General features: G+C 31.7%; 4 protein-coding genes across 4 annotated transcripts; 2 read left to right on the forward strand and 2 right to left on the reverse strand.

Annotated features, from left to right (window-relative positions):
• Positions 1-1,751: 1,751 nt before the first annotated feature.
• On the reverse strand, positions 1,752-9,130 carry LOC148311349 (patched domain-containing protein 3-like). Its single transcript, XM_088256777.1, has one exon. It carries the CDS (start codon positions 8,890-8,892, stop codon positions 6,028-6,030), a length of 2,865 nt encoding a protein of 954 aa, XP_088112903.1. The 5' UTR covers positions 8,893-9,130; the 3' UTR covers positions 1,752-6,027.
• Positions 9,131-9,935: 805 nt separating this feature from the next.
• LOC148311350 (protein disulfide-isomerase A5) lies at positions 9,936-14,400 on the forward strand. Its single transcript, XM_088256780.1, has 6 exons — positions 9,936-10,330; positions 10,405-10,590; positions 11,617-11,755; positions 12,436-12,600; positions 12,919-13,044; positions 13,979-14,400. Exons 1-6 carry the CDS (start codon positions 10,198-10,200, stop codon positions 14,211-14,213), a joined length of 984 nt encoding a protein of 327 aa, XP_088112906.1. The 5' UTR covers positions 9,936-10,197; the 3' UTR covers positions 14,214-14,400.
• Positions 14,401-17,964: 3,564 nt separating this feature from the next.
• Positions 17,965-20,642, reverse strand: LOC148311351 (ELMO domain-containing protein 2). Its single transcript, XM_088256781.1, has 2 exons — positions 19,999-20,642; positions 17,965-19,423 (listed from the first exon to the last, which is right to left on the reverse strand). Exons 1-2 carry the CDS (start codon positions 20,515-20,517, stop codon positions 19,001-19,003), a joined length of 942 nt encoding a protein of 313 aa, XP_088112907.1. The 5' UTR covers positions 20,518-20,642; the 3' UTR covers positions 17,965-19,000.
• A 621-nt stretch (positions 20,643-21,263) lies between these two features.
• Positions 21,264-24,072, forward strand: Strip (striatin interacting protein). The gene has a single exon (XM_088256778.1). The coding sequence runs from the start codon at positions 21,546-21,548 to the stop codon at positions 24,000-24,002; it is 2,457 nt and encodes an 818-aa protein (XP_088112904.1). The 5' UTR covers positions 21,264-21,545; the 3' UTR covers positions 24,003-24,072.
• Positions 24,073-25,060: the final 988 nt, after the last annotated feature.

The following is a 25,060-nucleotide window of genomic DNA, read 5'->3' on the forward strand; positions in this document are numbered from 1 at the left end:
ATATACAATTGTGTTTATTACTTTATTTATTAACATACAAAGCTTGATTTCTCTTGTTTATATTAATTTTTTATGTACATATATACAGGGCTTTTTTCCAAATAACGCGGTGGATTGGTGTTCCGGCACCTTTTTTCAGATTATTATTTTTATTTTCAAAATCAATTTTAGTGCTTACGTAATTATAAATTATATTAATATATAATTCTTCAAAATGATAAAATATGGTATCGTAATAAATATTGAAATATTTAAATATAATTTTTTAACTAAAAAGCTTGACATGAACTGAGTATCGGGACCTATTTATTTAAAAAAAAAAAAAATTGTAAATAAAATGAATGATGTTCTTTTTATAAAAAAAATTATTTATTACAATTCTTATATTGTTTAATTTACCTCTTTTTTTTCATTTCTAATAAACACGAATTTGATATTTTAATATTCTTATGACTTTTTAGATCTTATACATATTATTTCCTACTTCACCCACCTAATAAATGTACCCTAACTTTCTTTTCTTCATACGGTCTTTAACTTCATTCATTACTCACGCGTCTTATTGGAGAAACATTTAAGATATTTGGCTCCACGCAACACTCAAATATTTTCTGATTTTGTTATTAATTTTTTATTTCTTGTAGCATATCTTTTTTTCTTATATCGAGAATTTCTTAAACAATAATGAACAACTGCTTGGAAATATAAAATTCTTTAATAAAAAAATATTTATTGGGTACTGCTGTGGTATATATATATATATATATATATATATATATATATATATATATATATATATATATATATATATATATATATATATATATATTATTGCATAATATTGGAGAAAATTCATAATGGGTATTGTGCAGGACGAAACTTATGATTTTTTAAAAAAATATTATTGTTTTCATGTATAACTATTGTTTAAGCTCAATAAAAAAAATATATTTACGGAAGTTCAACTGTTTGAAAATAGGAAATTCACAAATCGAGAAAGGTAATATGGTTATGTTGTTTTTGAAAGTTTTGTGTTTTTTGGATTGCTTCGCAGCATGCCTTGATGATATAATAACGTAATAATAATAATGTAACTTTGTACAATACGTCAGCCAATTAAACAACGAAATTGATTTATAATAATCCTTTTCAATTAGTAATATATCAGCTGCATAGAGGCAATAACTATTAGTCATTAGTTTGGGTATATTATGAAAATTGTATTCATTTATATAACACAGTACAAAGGCTAACATGCTGATAAGGTAGCTACTGTTTAAAAAATCACTATTGTGCTAGTTTTTTTTAAATATAAAAATAAATAACTTGATAAGGAATTTATACGTACATATATATATATATATATATATATATATATATATATATATATATATATATATATATATATATATATATATATATATATATATATATATATATATATATATATATATATATATATATATATATATATATATATATATATATATATATATATATATATATATATATATATATATATATATATATATATATATATATATATATATATATATATATATATATATATATATATATATATATATATATATATATATATATATATATATATATATATTTATATATATTTATATATATATATATGAAAAATACTGAATTAATTAAAATACTTAGGTATTTACAATTACCTAAATATTAAGGACATAAAAAGGACAATATAAAAAACAATTACATTTTTAATAATTATTTTATTACTATGTTTAATAATATCTTCCTTACATTCTTTTTTTATCAAAATGACTAAATAATAAATACCAATATTTTTTTGCTTCTATTGGCACCACAAAATCATTTTAAAAACAGACATGAAAGAATAGGACGCAGCGGTAAAATAAATTTTATAACAAATTTATAAAACAAATGGAATTTTCAATGCATTTTATCAATAACTAAAACTACATTTTTTAAAAATGTATTATTGATGAACATCCAATTGTTTGAATAATACATTTTTTTTATAAATTTACAAAATCTGAATGGTAATGGGTATTACCTATCCATTGCAAAAAAGCAATCTGCAATATTGTCTTATCAAATATTTATATAACATCATTATATATGTTTTAATATTATAATTGGGTATAAAGGAGAATTGAATAGTTATCTACAAACTTGTAATACAGTGCTTTTATATAATATCATATTGTTTAATGACATGTCAAGATACTGTTTGATTCATGAAATTATATAAGATTGTGCCTGATTATTATAGATGGTGGCAATGGTAGTTATCCACAAAGTTGATTGTTTTAAAAAAAATATATATTCATTTACATTAACCTGAATTGGTACTACTATTATGTGGTGGTTAATGTCAGACACTTTCAGAAAAGATTTTTATTAAAGTTTTATGTTGAAACAAAGATAAATAAAATCTATTTATGGTAGCGCCCTTGAGGTAGTATTTTATGAAAAAAAATGCTTTGTAAAAATAATTATTTTTATTATTATTATGAAGTGTAAAGTTTCAAAAAGGAGTGAGTATTCGAACTGCATAAAACAAAATTCAGAAGGATTATTGAAATTATTGATGAGGTGTTTGAATTATTTTGTTACTCATTTTGGCCAGTCAAAAGGGTATCATTTTCCATCATGGTGACAGATAATTAATCCCTCACTGAATTTTCTGGGGAACGCTCCTTCAGATTTTAATATGTTCCGGGTTCTGCACCCCTGCACAATAGTTTGAATGGCAAGAATCTTAACATAGAGAGAGTAAAAGATGTCAACAACTGCCTCATAAAATAATACCAATATGTTTGCCAAAATAAAAAACCACAAACTTTTAAAAGGTTGGGAAACAATTGTAGAGAAATAAATTTCATGATAATCTGTCACTAATTGAATCATATTCTTAAATCTGGTACGAACTTACGCTATCATCTAATTTGTGATTTGAAGGTATACTTATAAAGATAGTCAATTCCTTAAATCTTACACAATCATACATCAATCTTATATAGATGTAAATAATAAAAATTACTTCCTTTATAATTTGTCACATGTTTATACACACCTAGTATAAAGTATTTGTTGAAATAAATATTTGAAAGTGAAAAATCTTTTTTTAAAGATGTCTTTTGTTATATTTATTTATTAACAAAAGAAGGAGTATAATTGTACAAACTAGTATGTTGATTATAAAATATAATAAAGTAATTTCGGTATTTTGGAACATTCAATCTAATAGAGAATTACGGAAATCGGTTACATTCCTTGTCATTTGCTTGATTTTTAATGAATATGAATATTGTACTAGAATACATTCTGAAAATCTAATCACACTTATTGTTTACAATTTCATTCGCAAAAAAATAAGTTGGAGATGTAAAAATAGAATATGCAGATACCTACATTAACTTCAATAGTTATGATAGAAGTTTTTTAATTTGACTACTTTAACTTAAATATAATCATCACATAAATAAGTTATTGCAACAACCCCCAAAAAAATATTTTCATAAAGAAATACACTCAAGGATGCACGTTTATTGTACCTTCCATATTGTAACTTAATGTCATGATTTTTTAACCATCTTATACATCAGGGGTTCCCAATCTTTTTCAGCCCGCGGCGCACTTACAAGTTTAGTATTTTGTCACGGTGCCCTACTTTAGTAAGCTATTTGGAATAGATAATGTGACTATATACATATGTATATATATTATATTCGAAAGAAATAGGTACCTACAATAATAGTAGTTGGGTAGAAAGATGCTAGCTCTCAAAATAAAAACTGTTGCTTTATAGGTACCCGAGAATATTTGTGGATTCGGATAATGACAGAGGATCGACTCACGGCGACTCTCTTGACTTTCTACGGCGTACCAGGGCGCCGCGGCGCACACTTTTGGAACCCCTGTTATACATTATGAATTATCTGATATTAAATATGTGAGGATTATCAATATTTCTAATAGTGTAATAATAAACAATATTCCTTTTAATTAAGACATTAAATTCACAACACATATTATGCCCATAATTGCAATGATTACCGTCAGGTCGTGGGGGGTGGCGGCGCCGCCATGCCGATCACCTAAACACCAATAATTAATATTTTTTTTAGGAATTTTCTTCCTTGCATGTGAGATTTGACAGTTTTAGGAATGTGTGAACTTACATTTTGTTCAGTTTATATTTTGTAAACTGTAAGAAGATATCACATAATATATTTTTTGATATAATTCTGTTTACATATTTATAAAAATATATTGTTTGTTATTTTTTTGGTATAAATTTGACATTTTCTTACAATTTACATGTTTGTTAAATAATTTATAAACATATATAAAACATTTAAATAATAAATATATTTCAATAAATATTACAAAAAATCACTGTTGTTCATTCAACTATATAAAAGATTTTTAAAAACTGCATTTTAAATTTATATATATTTGATTGTGTACCCTTGAAATAATATTTTGATAAATAATATCACTTAACATTATTAAAAAACAAAAGTCTTTTCATGTAATATAAATATTTGTAGTATCAAAACACATATTATAATATCGACCCTTTCCCTCCAAAACACCATAAAGGCCAGTTAGGTTACATAAACTTAATACTGAAATATGTTTCAATTACATAAACTTATTTATCAACCCACTTTAAAAGATTTGACACAGATAATCATAAAACAGCATATTATCTCAATTGAAGTCTGTTTTTGACCCCTGAATGTAGTTTAACAAAAATCATAATATTATATAAAGTCATTTAAACACTTCATAATAACCTCTTTCAATAATTAAGACGCAATGAGTTTAATCATTTTAAGGACCTTATTTGTGTAGGCCAAAATGGGTTGAGCCCAGGATTCGTATTTAATTGTCTATTTTAAAAATTACACACACATTAGTCATATGAAATAAATACTGCGAAAGTTGCATGATACTATTATATACATATTATAATATACATTAATGCATTCATCCAACGGAAAAAAAAAAAAAAAAAAAATTTCTATTGAGTACAGTAGAACTCTAATTATCTGAACCAATTGGTACTGGATCCCATTTGGATAATTGTATTTTTTCGAAAAAAAGGGTATATTTTAGTTAATTTCTGTACCTAAGTATGTTGAAAATGGGAGTTTTTTATTATTAAGAAAATGAGCTTACAAATTATCAAATGATAAGGCAACACTATTACATGTGAAGCGTAGTTACAAGTGCTATACAAGAGTACAGTATGTACATACCGTACTGTAAATGAAAGTCATTGCTAGTTGAACATTTTGGTCAAAGTAAACTACTTGACTGTCATCATTATTTTGGGAATCGCAGTATGTTTCCATCTTAATTTTTTTTCTGAGATTCAGAAGGCGAATTGATAGTCGGAGTTCGGATAATTGGAGTTGTACCGTATTTGTTTTTCTTGTTTTACATTTAATTTCTTTAAAATGGGTATAATTTTATATTACTATTTAATCCACAAAAGGGTGAAAAAATTACGTCTTACTAATTATCCTTATTCTAATATTTAAAAATATTGTCATTCTATGCACACTACACTAAGTGCTCTCATCTTTTGTGATATTTTTTTACAAAGTTTGAAATTTGATAATTCCATTCTTCAAAATTCATATTATTACTTTAATAGGTACTGTTATTGCTTTGACTAGCTTACGCCATAGTTATGAGTCATAATAATATATGGTATGCCACAAATATAAAAAAAAAACAAGAAATATCAGTCTCTTTTTATAAGGCACACATCAATTTATCATTAATTATGTATAACACATATATTTAGTTCACGCATGTGTGCAATCTGTATCATTGATAGGAAATAATATTAAGGTCACTTTTTTGGTAGATACATCCGACATTTAAAATGCGCAAATAATTAAATTATTTAAATTAATTTGTTATTTTATTTGAGCACATATATTTGAGCAAGTTCTACCCAGTTAAAAATTTCAACTAAGCAAAATTATTTAGTTACCTATTTCATTATTATAAGATTGGCTCTTTATTCAAATTTAGGACCTCAGATTCCTGAATTGTACCCAATGCAAGCTCTGCATTTATACTTTTTTTTTCAGTATGTATTTTCTTATAAGCTTCGGGACCGATAAGACTCAATACTACCGGTAAAAAAATAATTCCATGAAATAATCCAAACAATATCACCAAAAGGAATATTTTAAAGAACGATTTAAAAATATACGCTCTGGATGTACTCAGAACTGAAAGGGAGAGCAGTGTGGAGCCACCTCCGTAAAGAACTGCAGCACCGATTGTGGTGACAGTATGGAAGGCCCTTTCCTCACGAGACCCCTGCACCGTGAGGAAGGTGTGGCCCACGTGAGCGGCATAGTCCACACACAACCCTATAGCCAGCTCCAGACCGACACAAGACACTATGTCCACAGTGAGCCCCCAACGCTGCATCCAGCCACAGACGTTAACCAATGTTAGCAACACACAGAGAAATATCCAGAAACACATCTGTATATCAGTTATTAGTATAACGGTGCAAGCCATCACGCATACTAAAGCTAATTCCAAATTGCGCTCCACTTCTATGTCTATGATTTCATCAGATACCCAGTTGGCGAAGACTTTAGCCCAAACAGTCGAAAACTTATCTCCTGTTGTGAATTTGTAGTCTCTGACTATTTGTTTAACTCGATTCATAGCGGGTAAATAAATTTTTGGACCGGAAAATGTTTTGAATCTAAATTCTATAGTGGAAACGGTAACTAACGGCGTGGGCTGCCCGCAAACAAGATCACTAGAGAAACGAAAGCGAGATCGGTATTTAGCCCCCGACGGACTAAATAAAAATTTGGAAAGATAATCTTCCCATTGGTTCTCGGAAAGTAAAGTATTTTCGACATCGGTATTAAAATGTAAAAATATGTAATTCTTAAATGAAGTTGTCCAGGTGTCGATAGACTGAAATATATCTTTCTCTTCATTAAGATTTCTAACTAAAGAAAATATTTTAGGTAATTCTTGTGTATAATTTATCGCCCCGATATAAAAATATCCCTCATTACCAGTATCAGGGTAATATAGATGACGCTCTTCCAAAAAACTTTTATAATATGTATTTTCGGGTATAAACCACTCGGGATTAAATCTTTGTTCTAATTTCAACAATGCGCCAAAACTAAATCCCGTCATGACGATAGTAAAGATGATGATTAATATTTTAATAGGCTTCCAGAACACGATCTTAGAATAGAAATAATGAATCATAATCTGAGATATTGATTTCTTATTAGAATCATTCGGAATATAATTTGGGTGTTTTATACAAAATAAAACACCATTACGTTTATCATTCATTCTTTTTATATCGAGAACAAAAATGGCCACATAAAATGTAACAGAAAACACAAATATAAAGAAAACTCCCACTGCTGCATATAAACAGAAAGCTTGTAACGAAGGCAAAATAGTAATAGACCCCACAAGGAAAGCTACAATATCAGTAAAAGAAGTTATCACAATGGAAACACCAGCATGTTGGAGCATTAACCCCACTTGCTTAGGAAGAGGAAGCTTTCTTTCAGACGGTGTAAGCTGCTCCCAGCAAGCTTTCATCACAAACATGTCGTCTATACCGAGACCCATCAACAAGAATGGGAGCGACGTGTGCACCGGCCCGTAAGGTATCCCCATAACAGAACACAGCCCGCACGCTACAATCAGTGCCATTCCTACACACAGCAGGCCGATACTACCCAGAGTAAATTTTATTTCGATCCAATTGAATTTGGAAAGTATCAACTGAATATATACAAACATCATCGCAATTCCTATCATTAATCTATCAATATCCTGGAACAAGGTTTCTCCGCTTAAATCCCCGTAACTCCTTCCGGCCTCGTAATATATATTCAAATCCGTTACATTGTGGGAAATGTTGGACATGACACTTAAGAACTCTGCCTCCCAAGCCAAGGACGCCTCCGATGCCCACTCCTCGGTTCCCGCTTGATTCCCCGTCTTGTCCATATCCTCGTGTGTGAAGTTCACGTGGACTAACCATACTAGGAGCACAGACTTGGCAGATATGATTTTTCCATCTGCGTCAAATTCTACTCCTCCTAAAGAACTGGTATAGTCCATTTCGTGGCCTAGTACTGGACTGATAGTAGTTTTATTGATCTTGTCAATTATCTCACTTTGGGTTAAGTTTGAAATTACGTCTATATCATATTTCCATAAGTCTAATAAGCTTTTTTGTAGACATCCCATGGGAAAACTTTCCAAAATACTGCAATACAAGTACGATGGCAGATCCATACTCGGATCAAATGGCCGTGCAGTTGTTGGATTGTCACTATTTGTAAAAAAGTCTTTATCAAATATGGACAAAGGATTTTCAGTAGAAGTGGATATGTCTCTCTTTACAGTACTCCTCTTTTTGTTCCTTGGAATATTCATTTTTACAATAGGAACTTTGAAACATATATCAGTCCAATTTAGCTCGTTGTTATGTAATTCGGCTTTAATATTTGAAACCTTAGAATTAATTCGAGCTAATTCTGATAAAACAGAAGGCACTAGGACATTAGGAGCAGTTGCTATAATATATTGGGGTCTATAGCCGACGCTAAATTTTTCAAATAACCAATTGGTATCTTTAGCGAAATCAGATTCTGTCGGAACCCAAAGTTTCAATGGATGTTTCTCTTGATAAAACATAAGCAAGCCCAGGCTACTGATTGCTACAAATAGCCAACTTAATCCCACAGTTCGCCAGGGATGTAAAGCAACTAGTTGGCCTAAATTGTAGAAACACTTTTCAACACCCGTAACCATAAACATAGTTATTTTATTCCAAAAGGATTTAATGGTTTCCATTTTTTATGTTAAAAAGAAACAATAAATTAATTTGAAAAATTAACACTCACATAAATATAAATATAAAACTTATTTTTTAATGTTCTGTTTTCAATGCAAGATTATCGACACACTGCACCGATTAATAATTACGAGTAATTAAATAAATAATATAAAATAGCACATTCAAAAGTCGTTACCAAAACAAAAACTTTATTTATAAAACGGCACTCATGCCCTGAGCGGCCAACACCACCACGCCAAACGTCAAACTGACAACTGGTTCAGTTGAACTGGAAATGTGAAAACTGCCAAACAAAATCACGGATCTCAACTCTTTTACCACGGACAAAAAATAATACTAAAACCATAGAGATAATTACTGATTACAATAATGTGCCGAGGGCACATTTTAATATTTACCTATTTATAAAATTATATGAAAGAAAATTGTGTATGATATAAAATCAAATACGATATATTTCAATTCCATACCATAGAAGTGACTAACATAAAGCGAAGTATTTTGTATTATTTCTTTTGTATTTAGGATGTAAGTGTTTTAAGTCAAAAGTCTGCGTAATCGGAGGGCATGTATGACTAGATGTATGGATGTGAAGGAGGCGACGAGTGTATGTCAGGACAGAAGAGTGTGTGTGTGTGTGTGCCTACCCCCTGCGGGGAAACGGCGTGATGGTAATAGTAGTAGTAAGTTTTTTCAGCTTCCAAATTCTATTTCGTCTATTCATACCAGTATATTTGTATATTTCTAGATCCAACATATATTTTGACCAATTATCTGCTGAAAACTTAATTCTTCAAATAAAAATTATTTTGATATATTGCATAATCTGGGTGTTTAAAATATTACATTAAAAATCGTTTTTCTTCCCATTAAAATTTTCACTTCTAGGCGCGCAGATCATTTGTTCGTTATCAGACAAAAAAATAAAATAAAATAAAACAATAATAAGAAATTTTGATATTCCTCCCAAGAAAAAATACATTATTCCGAATTCAAAAAAACAATTTTTGGAAAACTCCCGTGTGCGGCAACCCTAATTGTGCATTCACAAAAATGGCCACAGAACAGTGACGAAACGCCAAATCTGAATTGTAGTATACTTGAAACATTCCGATTTTACATTTATCAAACAAACTTTCAAAATTAAAACTTTTCAGTTGATATTTTGTATAAATTATAATTTAACTTTTTGAGATTGTTTTACACAGCAAAATTATATTTTGTTTTTAGCGACGTCTGACTTGCCGGTGTAGCGCTTTGTATATGTGTCAAAAATTGTATAGTGTGCTAAATAAATTAAAATGAAATTTATATTAATACTGTCTGTCCTGCTTTTACTGTTTAAAAAATTTGATGGAGCCGAATTAGAAACCGTTAGTGATGACGATTTATTAAATCTGTTTAAAAATGAAAAATACGTCGTCGTTTTATTTAGTAAGTGATATTGAATTGTAAAAATTACGAATGGAATGTCTCAGGATATCTTTAATACTTCTTTTTTTGTGTAGCTCGACCGGATTGCGTGGCGTGTACGAAGCTAGAAACACTTTTGCTGGAGGCTCGAGATGAACTTGTGGATTCTTTAGGTGCTTGGGTCGTCCAGAGCTCCAGATCTCACCTTATCCGACTTTACAGTCCTTCTCCTGAACCTGCTCTCGTATTCTTTAGACACGGGACACCTTTCCTTTATGACGGTTTGTAGATACCACTCCATCAAATTAACCGCTTGTAAATACACTTAATATCGGGTTTAACGTAATCACATTTTAGTAAAAAAAATGCAATGGACAACTGCATCATTAAAATACAATTTGTAATCCCGCAACTGCATGAAAATTATTTTTTCAAGTCAGAATAGTATTTTTTGACATCTCATCAAAGATGAAGAAGAATATAAAAGTCTGGGCATTTACGGGACTGACGACCGTCATAGGGTGGTTTAAGAGATCACTTACACACGTGTAACATTCACCAATTCTACCCATTATTGACAACCACACTATTCAAATTCTTGGAAGTTCCATATATATGAACCAATTTAGAAACCTTGTTCTTGAATCACTAGAACTTCACTAGAGACATCTATTGGTGAGATGTAAAGAAGCTTTTACTAAGCAGAAACTCTTATATTAGTATGTGAGGTCCGAATCCTGGATTATAATCACACACATGAGAAACGCCAGAAAATACCATTTTCATTTTTATTATTTAAACTTATAATTTGACCAGATAATTGGAGATAATCCGGATTTTGTGAACAAGTATTTGGACACACTCAAAATGTTGTAGTCAGAATGGTTTTAACTATACGCTATACATAACCAAAATAAACATTTTCATTTATTTTTTAAACGGTGAATATTATATAAAGAACAAAATGTCTATTTTGAATTATATTGTCATTTGGTTATAATTTTTCAATTCCAAATTCTGTCATTTCACTTCATTGTTATCCTGCCATTTGAAATATATAAAGTTTTATCCTTCATGTCTCCTTATTTCTTTACATTCAATTAAAATAGTACTAAATATCTAGCGATTATTTATATTCTTGTATAGCAGAATATTAGTCTTAATTTTTTTTAAATACTATGGTACATGTCTCTTTCATGCTAATAAAAAGCTTAAAAACTGTAAGACGTTACTGACTATTTAAACAGATGATTTATTTATTGTTTACAGCTGAATTTCTTTGTTAAGTTGTACATGTGTCTTTATAGGGCCATTGGATGAAGATCACATTGTGCAAACGTTTATTGACAATAGAGAACCAAATGTCCGAGAATTATCTGATGATAATTTTGAACACCTTACCCAGGCTGCAACAGGCGCCACTACCGGGGATTGGTTTGTAATGTTGTAAGTATCAAATGTTAATCTCTCAAATAGCAAGATATTAATGACATTTTAAAACATTGTTTATTCAGTCGGTAAAGCATGTACTAGCTGACAAATTAGTAGTTCAAATCCCGACAAAGTCTGGAAATATTTGAAAAATAATCACTACGCCCCAAACGTGAGGCCCCATTCTTTCTGACCCAATATTTTATAGCCCCATGTTTGGGGTGGCACGCCTGGAGAGGTTAAACTCGATAAAAAATACTAACATACTAACTATTGTAACATTTTATTACATTGGAAAGAAACAAGGAATATTTGAGGCATAATAAGCTAGAAAAATAATATTATCAATGTTATTACATTTGATAGACTGAGATTGTCTACCGACATTTCTTATGTACGACGATGAAACCAATTTTTAAAATATACATTTTTTACGTCGGTATTCCATCATTTTTACATGTTACAGTGCCCATGAGAATCGCATCTCTTTTTACAATTCCTGCGCATTATTTTCTCCAATGATATTTGTCCTAAAGCATTAAGTGATACTCATCCTGTAGCACTTGGTTGTTAAAGCAACAAAAATAAAGTACTTACTTTACAATAATGACTTATTTATTTTCAATTCTACTTTAATATGGTTTGAGATAATAAATTTGTGAGATTATTAATTAATCACAATATTATTGTTTCAGCTACAGCCCATCATGTCTGGAGTGCCAGCGCATGTGGGCTCGCTGGGAGGCCGTAGGGGGGTCTGGACGCGGGCGCGGACTCATGGCCGCACGTGCCGATCGATCAGGCGCTGCGGCCGCTACCGCTCGCCGGTTCGGGGTCACTAAGGACCCCACCTTCCTGCTGTAAGCCATAAATTATATTGAAATGCAAACAATCATATTATGCAATTGACTGTTTGCAGTACAAATTGGTTCTGATAATGCTATATGAGGTGTGGTTAGCAGCAAGTCAATTACATGTTTTATGTAATAAAATGTAACTTGCTTATCGTAAAACTTTTACGATGCATGTTGTGATGTGACACTTTAAGTATTATTATTAGACATTTAAGTACCTAAGTATTACTTGGATCATTATATATTTCTTTAGAAAAAGTGACTTTTGTGCAATACATATAGTTATAAATCAAGACTTTAATATGTATACTCTCACATTTACAGATTTCGTAAAGGAAAAATGTACTGGTATGATATTCCCAAATATGATACTAAATCCTTAGTGTTGTTTGCACTAGATTGGTATAAGAATGCGAAAAGTGAGAAAGTGCCTTTACCAAAAACACCTTTGTAAGTATAATTATTTTGTGTTTCCTTTGTTTTGATAATCATTAACCCATTATGTATACCACTAAGATGACATAATTTTTTCAAACAACACGCTATTTAATTTTGACACTTTTTTTTATTACAATAACATTAAGACTAAATTTTACACATAAAATAAAAATGGCAAAACATAAAAACTTTTTTTCTCATAAGCTAGATCATTGTGGCTCATCCCTAGGTAGTTTTGGAAGAGTGTGTTCAGTTCAGAGTTGTGAAAGTTATTTTCATTCAGTTTTAATGTAAAAAAATCACTTCAAAGACAAACTGGCGAATCGGTTCTTTGTGAGTCAGTGACAAATTGACCTTGGCCGGGAATTGGCTGGCTTTGTGTTGCAATGGGTTAATGCATTCCTTTATGCCGAGACAATAATGGCATCATATAAATGTCCTCGAGACAGGTTTTAATATTATCCAATGAGCCAATAGCCCCCATCACTCGCATACCTTAAGTACTGTTATTTTTGGTTGGCTTTACTTGAGTATAAATTTGCAGCAAATATCGCTCACTCATTTCAAGAACGTCACAAATCAAAAAACTTGATTTTTCAGGAGAACGTTTTTAAAGTTTAAAAATATAATACAATGTATTAAAAATAAATATCAAGCCACTTACTGAACTGTGCAACAGATCTTTTTAGGTAAAACCTGAAGGTTTTTTCTCCATTTAAAAATATTTAGTAAATTTTTAACACTTTCTGCCCTGTAGCAGGTAAATATTAAATTTAAAATATGCCGCTTTTGCTGAGATATAGTACATTTTCTGGGCGTTCCGAAAACATGCACAACTGAAAATTGACGATTTTTTATTTATGACGTTCTTGAAAGGAGTGAGCGATATGTCAAACTGTTAAAAATGACCCTATCTTCTGTTAACAAGTTTTTGTTCCTGTTTCAGCGATGATTTAGTGGCGTGGTGTGTGTATCTGATTCGAGATATCGTTGACATGGTATTCGGATTGCTGACAGAGCATCCCTGGATATGGCAGATAGGAGCCGTTGGGTTCAGTTTGGTGGCCATCACGGCCATAATTGCTGTGGTAAAAGCTGGAAAATCGTCACCAACAACCAAACTGGCCGAAGACAAATCTAGTGCAAAACCGTCCAAAAAACAAAGTAAAAAAACTAAATAGGCTAAATTTTACTTTAAATATATTTTTGGTACATTCCTCTCAATGTAAAAATGAAAAGTCCGCATTATTTTATTGTTACGCTTTAATTAACTTTTTTTAAACTTATGTACTTATAAGGCTACCGTAAGAGATGACCGCAAGTATATTCATAAGAATTACAAGTTTTATTAAATTAAATATGTGAAAATAAGTAATGTCTTTTTTTATGTGTATTTTGTGTCCAGTAGAATGGAGAGTAAATTTTATTTTAGAAATGTTATGTCTTCAGCAGTAAAACAAAGATTTTTTAACATGTTGACTGCCTTGGCAGTTACCGGAGGCTGATATAGGACATTCCAATTGCACTTTGTTGGCCAGCAGTGGCTGACACTTTATTTTGGCTTAATTTTTTGAGCTGTCAGACATGTGCGCTGTATAAATTGTTATTCAGAGTGGACAGGACAAGCCAGTGGAGTAGACGGGCTCCCACCGACAAGGTGCCATCTTTTGAATTCTCCCAATTGAGCGGTGTCAGACAACCGTGTTCGAGAATTTGCCATAAAATTATAGCACAAATGCAACTATTATATTTATATCTATTTTATGAAATAAATACACAAAAACAATTTATGAACATTTTTATGAAAATCCTATTGGCAGTCAAGGTAAACCTTTTTTTTGTAAATGGAAAATTGTTCGTTACTAAAAAATAAAATAAAATATTTACTTTAAAAAAAAGTTATTTATGAATCTAAACATTTGGTTCTGGTTATTAAATATTATTAACAGTATTATTGCGATATAGAGACGATAAAAAAGAATTATTTTAAATAAAATTTGAATGAAAAAAAAAATTGTTGACCCAGATGGCTGCACTTTTTCAAGCCAAAGCAAAGGTTTAAAAATAAATTGGTTTGCACAGGTTATTTTATACAGAATTCAAAATACGTAGATTATTTATATAAAAAATAACAAGCAAAGCCGGATATAATGCTAAGAGGTAATAAAGATGTGTTAATTTAAAACATTGTTGTCGTTCAGTTTTTTCATCAACCCCGACTCTAATTATACTCGCAGTGCCGCCCACCAAAGATACTACGCCTGAAGCTCGGTATACTAATATGTACAACTAACCGCAAACCAATTCCGATCTGTGCAATGTTTTTTTGTGTCTGTCGCGCTCTGCCAAAAGTAAGCAAATATAATGCTTATAAGCATCTCCCACTCTCTACCAACAGTATGCAAAAGATGCTTTTAAGCGTTCCACACAATTCTTTTAAGCGTTCCACACAATTAATGTGTTAAATTATTCAAGTTAGTATATATAAAAAACACATCTTATGTAATAGCACACATTTTTATTATAATAACTTAATTATAGTAATAGTCATTTAATTAAAAACAAATAACAAAAATCACTTGACAATAAGTTTCTACCTATAAGCTGGCAAAGGACACAGTGGAGATTCTTGACTGATTATGGAGTCAATGATGATGATCAAATAAATAATAATTAGAGAAATCAATGGTACTTCATGTACTAGGTATACACAGATATTTATTTTAAGATAGTGGACTATGAAATTAATACAGAGATTGATTATTTTCTACTACTAAAAATTATTTGCACTAAAAGATTTGTTGATTCTATATTAATAGCTATCATTTTTGTGCACCGACATATAGCAAATTTATGTTTAGATAAATTGAATGATACAACATTTATTGCATCTTTGTATTCCAATATACTAAACATAATACAAGGATGGAAAGCTGACGCAATGTTACCAGGCCTGTGTCACAGCTTATATTTGGTTTAGAAGGCACTGGTCTAAGATATATCGCTCACTCCTTTCAAGAACGTCATAAATCAAAAAACTTGATTTTTCAGGAGAACGTTTTTAAAGTTTAAAAATATAACACAATGTATTGAAAATAAATATCAAGTCACTTATTGAACTTTTTACTGTGCAACAGATCTTTTCAGGTAAAACCTGAAGGTTTTTTCTCCATTTGAAAAATATTTAATATATGTAAAAAAATAATTAAACAATACCTTTTCTTCAAAATACAAAAACAACATTTTCTGCCCTGTAGCGGGTAAATATTAAGTTAAAAATATGCCTCTTTTGCTGGGATATAGTACATTTTCTGGGCATTCCGAAAACATGCACAACTAAAAATTGTCGATTTTTGGTTTATGACGTTCTTGAAAGGAGTGAGCGATATGTATTAACCCTTATCACTCGAATGCCGCCATAGAAGCGGCATGCCTGGTTTTGCCGTATTACGCGAGTGCCGCTGCTATGGCGCCAAGAAAATAAAGTCCTAATACTCAATATTTTTAATGTATGGTTTTTTTTTTTTTTCAATATGATTAAACCAGAATCATATAAGTACAATTAAATACTAATAAGTCTCGGAATTAGATTGAGTTTGCGTATGCACATACCAAATAACTTTCGAGTGCAAAGGGTTAAAATAAAAATATTTTGTTTTCTAAAACCAGTCAGAAGTATTCTAATTATATGTAACAGTAAGTGCGGTAAAAATGTATGACAGATATGCATGTGATTTTCAGATACTTTATTTATGTCAATCTATAAAAGTTAAATTACTACCTATGAAGTGAAACTACAAATAATTACTTTGGGACCCATGTATACCACATTATAACATTTTTTAATGTATTGCGCAGATTTAAAAAAAAAGCAATATTATAAATTTTTAGCAAAAAAAAATTATAATTACTTTTCTCTTATGTAGTAGGTTTTTTTGTTGAATTTGTATGTTATTCGTCAGAATGATTGATCCATGTTCGAAGAGTACTATGGTATTAACATTACTATGCAGATTTAAATTTTATATTTTTAATTGCTAACAAATTACAGTAAGTATTATGTTTACAACCTTGATAGCAGTGGCGTGCTTTTCATATAGGCAGATAAGCAGTGCCTACCCTAATGGAATGGAAAAATATGGAAAACTGATAATATTAATAATTTTAATAATAAAAAACTATAAGTTATCTGAGTTATTTCTACGCAACAAAACACACATTATTAGAGTTATGATAGATATGTTTTAAAAAAATTAATAAAATGCTGTTTTTCCTACTGATTAAAAACTCTGTGCATGCCACTGATTGATAGTATATGTTTACTGCGGGGTTTAACAGAAATACCTGTGTATCAATCACCCAATGCCAAGAACCACATTTACATATCTGTCATTCCAAGATATCCAAGTTGAAATTTTATTTAAAAAATACTAAAATGTTTTATTTTTGCGCCTGCAACTTATTTAATAAAGAACGACATTTTGAATTTATTAAGTCTTTCTCAAAACTGTCGTAACATTTGTATCTTGGATTTTCTCTGTTGCACTCTTTGTTATCGGTGGAACACGTTACATTAAAAAAAATTAAGGAAAACATTTTTTTACATATATTTAAAAAAAAACATATTTTTTAATAAAACTAACAATCACTAACCTAAATGTGTAAAATGCTTGAAATGTTGGCAAGAAGTACAATCATTACATGGCATATAAACCTAGAATAATAATGTGTATAGTGCTTCTTCCGTAAAATACTACTTCAAGAGCCCAAATGCGCTATCAGCGAGAGTTAATCAAATATAATAATTAAAATATAACTTTGTTTTAAAATCACCATAAATTTACAGTGACTTTAAAACAAAGTGATATTTTTATTATAAAATGGAAAATCACAAAGTTAGTGCTTCAAATATAAATTATAATTAAATATAAGTTTTTTTCAAACATTTCTTAGTGGAACTGCATTTTATATCAAAATAGTCAGTCTGATGATGTCGGTAATGACAGAACGCATCCACTGGTCGAATAAAATAGTAGAAAAAGCTGTATGGTTGTTTTATTATATTGAATTAATTAAATTATTTTATAGCAGATATTGAAAATTATAGTAGGAAATTGGATTAAGCAACTTCTGCTTACCATGTACTTTGAAGGTACAGTATTTTATTGAAAAATGAAAAAGTACAAATACCATTTTGATAATTTTACACAATGCATTCTCATTGTCAAATTTCAAAAACAAATTATTAATGGATAGCTAATTTCGTAAGTAAGGGACTTGAAGAGGAGACAGAAAAATGATTATCTAAAAAATTACACTGTTTGTCTTCAACATAATAATAAAACAGATTTCAGATGGATGAAGCACTAGCATTATATCGACGGCCTTTACGTAAAGTACTCTATCTGCAAATTTGTTACTTTACGGGAGAGAGCTTAGAAGATTTTTTCAATGTATTTTTTCAAATTAATTAACGGTTTTATCTGAATTTCTAAACTAGTATTAAACATTCAAAAACACAATAAAATCATTTATTAAATCGTTTAAAAACTTTATGCTTTGTCAAAGTTAAGTAGTTAGCGTTTTAGGAGTTTAGTTCATTTCGAAAATTCAATGTAGAAAGTGTCTTATATGCCTGAAAACTAGGTGTAATTTATTTTATATATTTTTTTTGTTTGTTTATATTTGTAAATAACAGTCAGTTGATAACATACACCTAATATCTCAAAATTGACCAAAATGTAGTTAGAGCACTTAACGTAGGGCACGTCGATATGAAACTAGGTAAGTGTTCGACAATAGAAAAATAATCTGATTAAATCATAATACATAAATTATCTTATAATAAGCTTATTTTGGCTTTCCAGTGACGATATGTATTTTATCATACAATTAAACTGTCCAAGCCACAAAAACCATAAAATTGCACATTGCGATGAATTCATCTTTTAATCACTAAATGAAATTGTCATATATTGTCTACTTCAATATTAATTTTAAATACACTTGTCTTATCCGCGAGAGCAGTTCTTATTGATTTCTCAAATTTTTCTTGTATGTATGAAAACTCCATCATATTTTGCGGCTTACATTCTATCCAGAATCTGTCAAACTCGTAGAATAAATAACAATACAGTTGGTGGAACACTTTAATCGTGGGAAGATCTCGAGAAATATTGTACACATAAGTCTTGGCTGACCCGTCCTTCAGAAGGTTATAGGCCATTGAGGTCAGGTTGATGCCTACTATGGCGAAGGTGTAGCCGTACTTGGGGTGGTGGGAGTGGCTCAGGACGTGGCTAGAAGGCCCTGGATACTCTCGGGCAAAATACAACAAGTTTTCCAGACCTAACATTCCCATTCCACGAAAGTCCGTTTTTGGGTCATCACCCTGGAAATTAATAAGACAAATTGAATAGGAAGTATTCAGGGACCAGTCCAGGGAAATATTAAATAAATATTAGAGTGTAAAATTAATATTTATTTTCACCCCCCTGGGAATTAAACCCAGGACCTCTAGCGCAGTAGCTAAACACGGTAACCATTACACCACAGAGGCGGACAAAATACATTGAAATTTAGTCGGGTTTAATTTTGAGATGTGGAAAAAATATAATTCATTCTTCCCAATACACAAGGCTGTCCTCAGGCAAAGTGAGGCCTCGTGCACAAACTTTTATGATGATGTGAACGGAGTTGATGACCAAAACAGGGCATTTATCCTAGCAATATTTTCTATTCACATTACTTTCATCAAAGCCCATTTTTTCTTCCAAAGTGGCCTTTTTTTTCGTTGTCGACTCCATCGAAAAGCTGTTTTTGTTCTCTAAAAATTTGGAAGGATTTTTTTATTATTTTTAAATATACATTTGGGTTTTATTTATTTTAATGATTGAACTGTTAAATTTTTCAGTGGTTTTATTTTCTTCTGCTATTGCATGGGGGGAAATACGAATTATTCCTCACCTGGAAGCCAATTTCTTGCCATTGTTTTGTAACTCTTCCATCTAAGATTTCATGTGGCATCAACACTGTCCAAAGTTCAATCAACTTGTCTTCGTGCTCGAGGAAATTACTATCGTATTGAGTAATTCTCATAGTTTCAACTTCGTGATATAGCTGGCGATAGCCCCAGATCTGTTCGACGCATTTCCCGAATGCGACAAGAAATTTCGGATGAATGTGGTGATTAATTTTCTTCACTCTTAAAACAACTAATGTAGCACGGGTGACAATGTCTCTTTTATTGTAACTATTCAATTGACAATTGCTCGCGACCATATCTAAATGATTGATCATGTCTTTTATACTTTTATTTCGAGAGAGCTGCAGAGATTTTTCTACTCCCAAAATTCGCGGAGCGCCGGGTCTCTCCCCGTAACAAATTCTTTGAAATTCACATAACTTTGTAGTTTTTCGAAGAAACCACTTCAATATCGGTCTCATGTACCAATACAGTAATAACCAAATGCTACGGAGAAACATATTGTAAGGAAAAAATAAATAACTTGACACACTACAAACACACTAAAAAGACAGAATGACAAAACATTTCGGTTGTCAAGCAGCGATTTTGACAACAATTTATTCACGAGGTGCTATATTCATTTAGGTACGTTTATAGAAAGAGTAATAAAAATTGAATGGGGCTGCCATAAATCTGCAATTTTTAATGTCTGCATTGGTCTTCATTCATAACTCTTTATCCTTTGGAAATGAAATTTTACCATCAACATTGTTCGGGAAGGTTAGCAAAGTTAAAATACAATTAGATAATGGAGTTTCAATATTGGAATGTTTTTTTTTTACAATAAATAATACTGGAAAGCTTGGATATTCCTAAGTAAGTAAAAGAAGCTAAGGGAGGTTGGTTTTATTAAAATAAAATTAATTAATTGAATGTCAATACTGGAAATATCAGATGGGAAGGTTACTAAGAGAAGTTAGGGAAGATTAGTAACAGTTAGTAAAGTTGAGATCCGATTAGAGAATAGAATGTCAAAATTGGAAAGATAAGGTAGCGTCGTTTGAAGGTCTCCAAATAATATGGGATTCAAGCCTTCCTTTTGAAGATGAAATTCACATATTATTCTGAACAAGTGGGAACAGCAACTTCAAACACGCACCCTAGTAGGTTCCTATATAATGTTTGGTCGCACCTTTTTGCGCAACGCCGACACAGCTACTAAATACATTATAATGGAATCTATGGCCTATAACAATCTATGGTTATCTCCTGTCAAATTTTGTCTTGCGTCTGCTCAGATACCCCACCGATATATTCAGATATATTTATACAATTAGTAAGTCTGTGGATGCATTATAAGCTTTGTCTCGCGGCAACCCATGCCACAATACCTTTTTATTCTTAAACTCGTACTGGGCGTAGTACGTTCTTGTTTATTAAGCAGTAGTTTGTGTATCAAGTAAGCCTTCAGAGTTTTGTGCGTCCTGACTGCTGAATTGTTTGTCTTACACCTCCGGGAATCTATTGTAATGCTGGCTATAATAATATGGAAGCAAATTTAAACGGCAGAAGAGATTTCTTAAAATCAAGAGATATGAGGCGTCAAAAAGATGATTCCGACGGGGAAGAGGAGGTCGATAGTCCCGTTTTAAATTTTGTTTACGACGATTGCGATTCGCATATAAATGAGATTGCGGAATTATACAGCTACACTGAATATCCAGAATTCCAGTTGAACGAAAAAGCTTTCGAAGAATTGATAAAAGAATTTGAACTTCCTCCTAGTTGGCAAAAGCTAACTAAAGTCCAGCAACGATGCGCGATTATGAAATTGTTGGATAGGCTGGAATGCACTAATAAAGCGCAACGGATGAAAGCTGCAAGATGCATCTTGTATATTGCGCAAGGTTGTTGGGCCGAGATGCAATCTGATGCCGAGCAACAGCACTGGACGAGAGTAAACGTCATGATGCTTTACCAAATGGGAACCTTTTCTGCTGTTGTCGATCTGCTCAATTACGTTATTGATGATAATGACGCAGCACTGGAAGCGATGCAGAAAGTTTCCGTTACCCTGGCAGAGTCCACAGACCTGAGAGTGATTTTATCTATATTGTACATCATCACCGAGGTCATGCGAGCGGAGAAAGATGAAATAAACTCCGAGTACGCTGCCGTGGTAGAGTCTTTCCGAGAAGAATTAGGAACTCCGCACGGGGACGAACTGTTGGTAGTGAAACTACTGGACATGGTGACATTCTTCTGTTCCGGAGGTTATCCGCACTACCCCATGAAAAAAGTTCTCTTGCTTCTATGGAAAGTCCTTCTCGTGTACCTCGGGGGATCTAGTACACTGAAGGAACTCAAGAGTAAATATCGAGCGAGGTATAACTTGCCCCCGATGACCGAAGACACAGTCGAAATAACTCGCAACATGCGACCGAGTTCTCCTCCTCCCAGCGCTAACGATCTCATCGATGCCCAAAACCAGAAGAGAAGACCTTTCAGGCGACAGTTCATCATTAAACAAACGTCTCTCGACGAGTCGGACAGAGAACAGATGTTTATGGAAAGGGATGAAATGGGAATAGTTAACGATAATGATAGCGACGAAGAAATGGAAGATAATAGCGCTTTCGATACTTCCGGGAATAACGATTCCGAGCGTAAAGCCGCTCCGTCCCTCCCCGCCTGGCCGGAGGTCACCCTGGAGGAGCAGCCCATAACTCCCGAGCCTTGTCCCACGCCCAGAGGACTGCCCTGGCTGCCCAAAGTGAGACAAAAGGATATCGATAACTTCCTGGACAATGCTAGAGTCAAGTTCGTCGGATATTCTCTTCCAGGAGACAGTGTCACCCTGGCCGGCTTACCTCAGCCCATTCACGAAGGTATAAGTATCCTACAAAGGCATATGTATGTAAGTTTGGCAGAGATGCAACTGAAAAGGGAATCAGAAATTGCCAGAAGCCCTTTGACAAAAGGCGAAGGTGATGTAGAAGAAACTCCCGCTGAGGTTTTGTATAGAGCTATTTTACCAAGTCTAACTCAATATACTATAGCTTTGCTAAAGATTTTGTTGGCTGCCGCGCCTACTTCCAATGGTAAAACTGACTCTATTAATATCATGGCCGATGTATTACCCGAAGGTAATCCGATGACCGTGTTGCAGTCCATGAAACTCGGCATAGACGTAAACCGTCACAAGGAAATTATCACTAAAGCCATCTCCGGCATCTTGCTTTTATTATTGAAACATTTCAAACTAAACCACGCTTACCAGTTCGAATTTATGTCTCAGCTTTTGGTCTTTGCTAATTGCATACCTCTGGTTTTGAAATTCTTCAACCAGAATATCACATCGTACGTAGCTGCAAAGAATGTTATTCCTATCATAGAATTTCCCGCATGTGTCATAGGTGAACAACCGGAGTTGACCCAGGATTCTTTAGAAATTGGAGACACGTCGTTCCAATATTCTTGGCGTAATTTATATTCGTGCATAAATCTTTTACGGACATTGAACAAACTGATTAAATGGAAACATTCTAGAATTATGCTGCTTGTCGTTTTCAAAAGTGCGCCTATCTTAAAACGTACTCTAAAAGTGAGGCATGCGATGATGCAAGTTTACGTGCTGAAACTGCTGAAGATGCAGACTAAATATTTAGGGCGTCAGTGGAGGAAATCTAATATGAAAACTATCAGCGCTATATACGCCAAAGTGAGACATCGCTTGAATGATGATTGGGCCTTTGGAAACGATGTGGAAGCGAGACCGTGGGATTTCCAAGGTGAGGAATGTGCACTTCGAAATCAAATAGATCGCTTCAATAAAAGGAGATACGCAAAACCTGCTCCGGACGCTTTATCTAGTCCCTGCCTCGCCTCTGCACTTTCCATTCCTGTCCACTTGGGGGAAGATTTCAAGAAACATTATGAACTTTGGTTGGAACAAGAAGTTTATAACTCCAACATAAACTGGGATATTTTACTTCAATATTGATGTTCTTGTATTATATTTAAAATTATATGCAAACTTTATAAATTTAATAATGCGAGATATTATTTGTAAATTATTATTTTATTTTTAGAATAATTATTAGTGTAGCATAATATAATCACATAGAAATGAAAATCTTTTAACTTAAATTGTATATTTAAAAAATAAATTTATAAGTATATTAATATCATTCTCACATCGTTATAGAGAAAGTTTTGTCTGTATTTTGAAAATGTTACAGATTAAAAGGATTTTTTATTACTTGTGGATGGTCAAGGTTTTGCAGATGCTTAAAAATTAAACAAATTAATTGATTTCCATTTGTGGACAAGGTAAATGCCTCATGCATTTATAAGAATGATATTTTTTTTATCATTCATTGCAATTTGTTTAATATTAAACATTTATGGATCCTTCTTATATTAGTAAATGCATACCTCCTCACGTATTCCTGTTTTGTGGGAATGTTCAGTTTCAGTTGAATATTATTCATAAGCTGTTGAATTTTATGATTTTCACCGTTCGACCTAAACTGGCTTTAATTGCACCTACCATAAGAGTTGTAGTACATTTTTACTTCAGTCAGGTGTCAAATGGTAAAATTATTTCTTTTATTCTGTTTTATATCATTGAAGAAATTAAATTTTTAATATTAGATTTGTATTTTAAAAGCATAGTTAACTTTGTGGCATAGTAACATAGTACTCTCCTTATAATTCATTGTACGCTTTGTGTAATACCACTTTTAAGTGGTTTTACACAAAGTGAACGATGAATGATAAGACGAGTATTTTATATTAGTCTTTCATACAATTAATTTTATCTAACTTTTTGTTTCTTTGCCTCATTTGTGTATAACAGTATTCGTTGAAATATTTGAATGATTCTTCTTAAGTAGAAAGTAATTTCGAAAATTAACCAACCTTTTTAAGTGTTGATAAAAATATAATATATTGTAATAGGAATTGTGAAGTTTTCTTGAAAACAGAATTGTGTCATTTTTTCTGCTCATAATTTTGTGTTTTTGTATCATAAAACATATTTTAAAATACACCATCATT

The sequence above is a fragment of the Brachycentrus maculatus genome, unplaced genomic scaffold, assembly GCF_059751285.1.
Source record: "Brachycentrus maculatus isolate JH-2025_06_01 unplaced genomic scaffold, ASM5975128v1 h1tg000066l, whole genome shotgun sequence".
Lineage (NCBI taxonomy): Eukaryota > Metazoa > Arthropoda > Insecta > Trichoptera > Brachycentridae > Brachycentrus > Brachycentrus maculatus.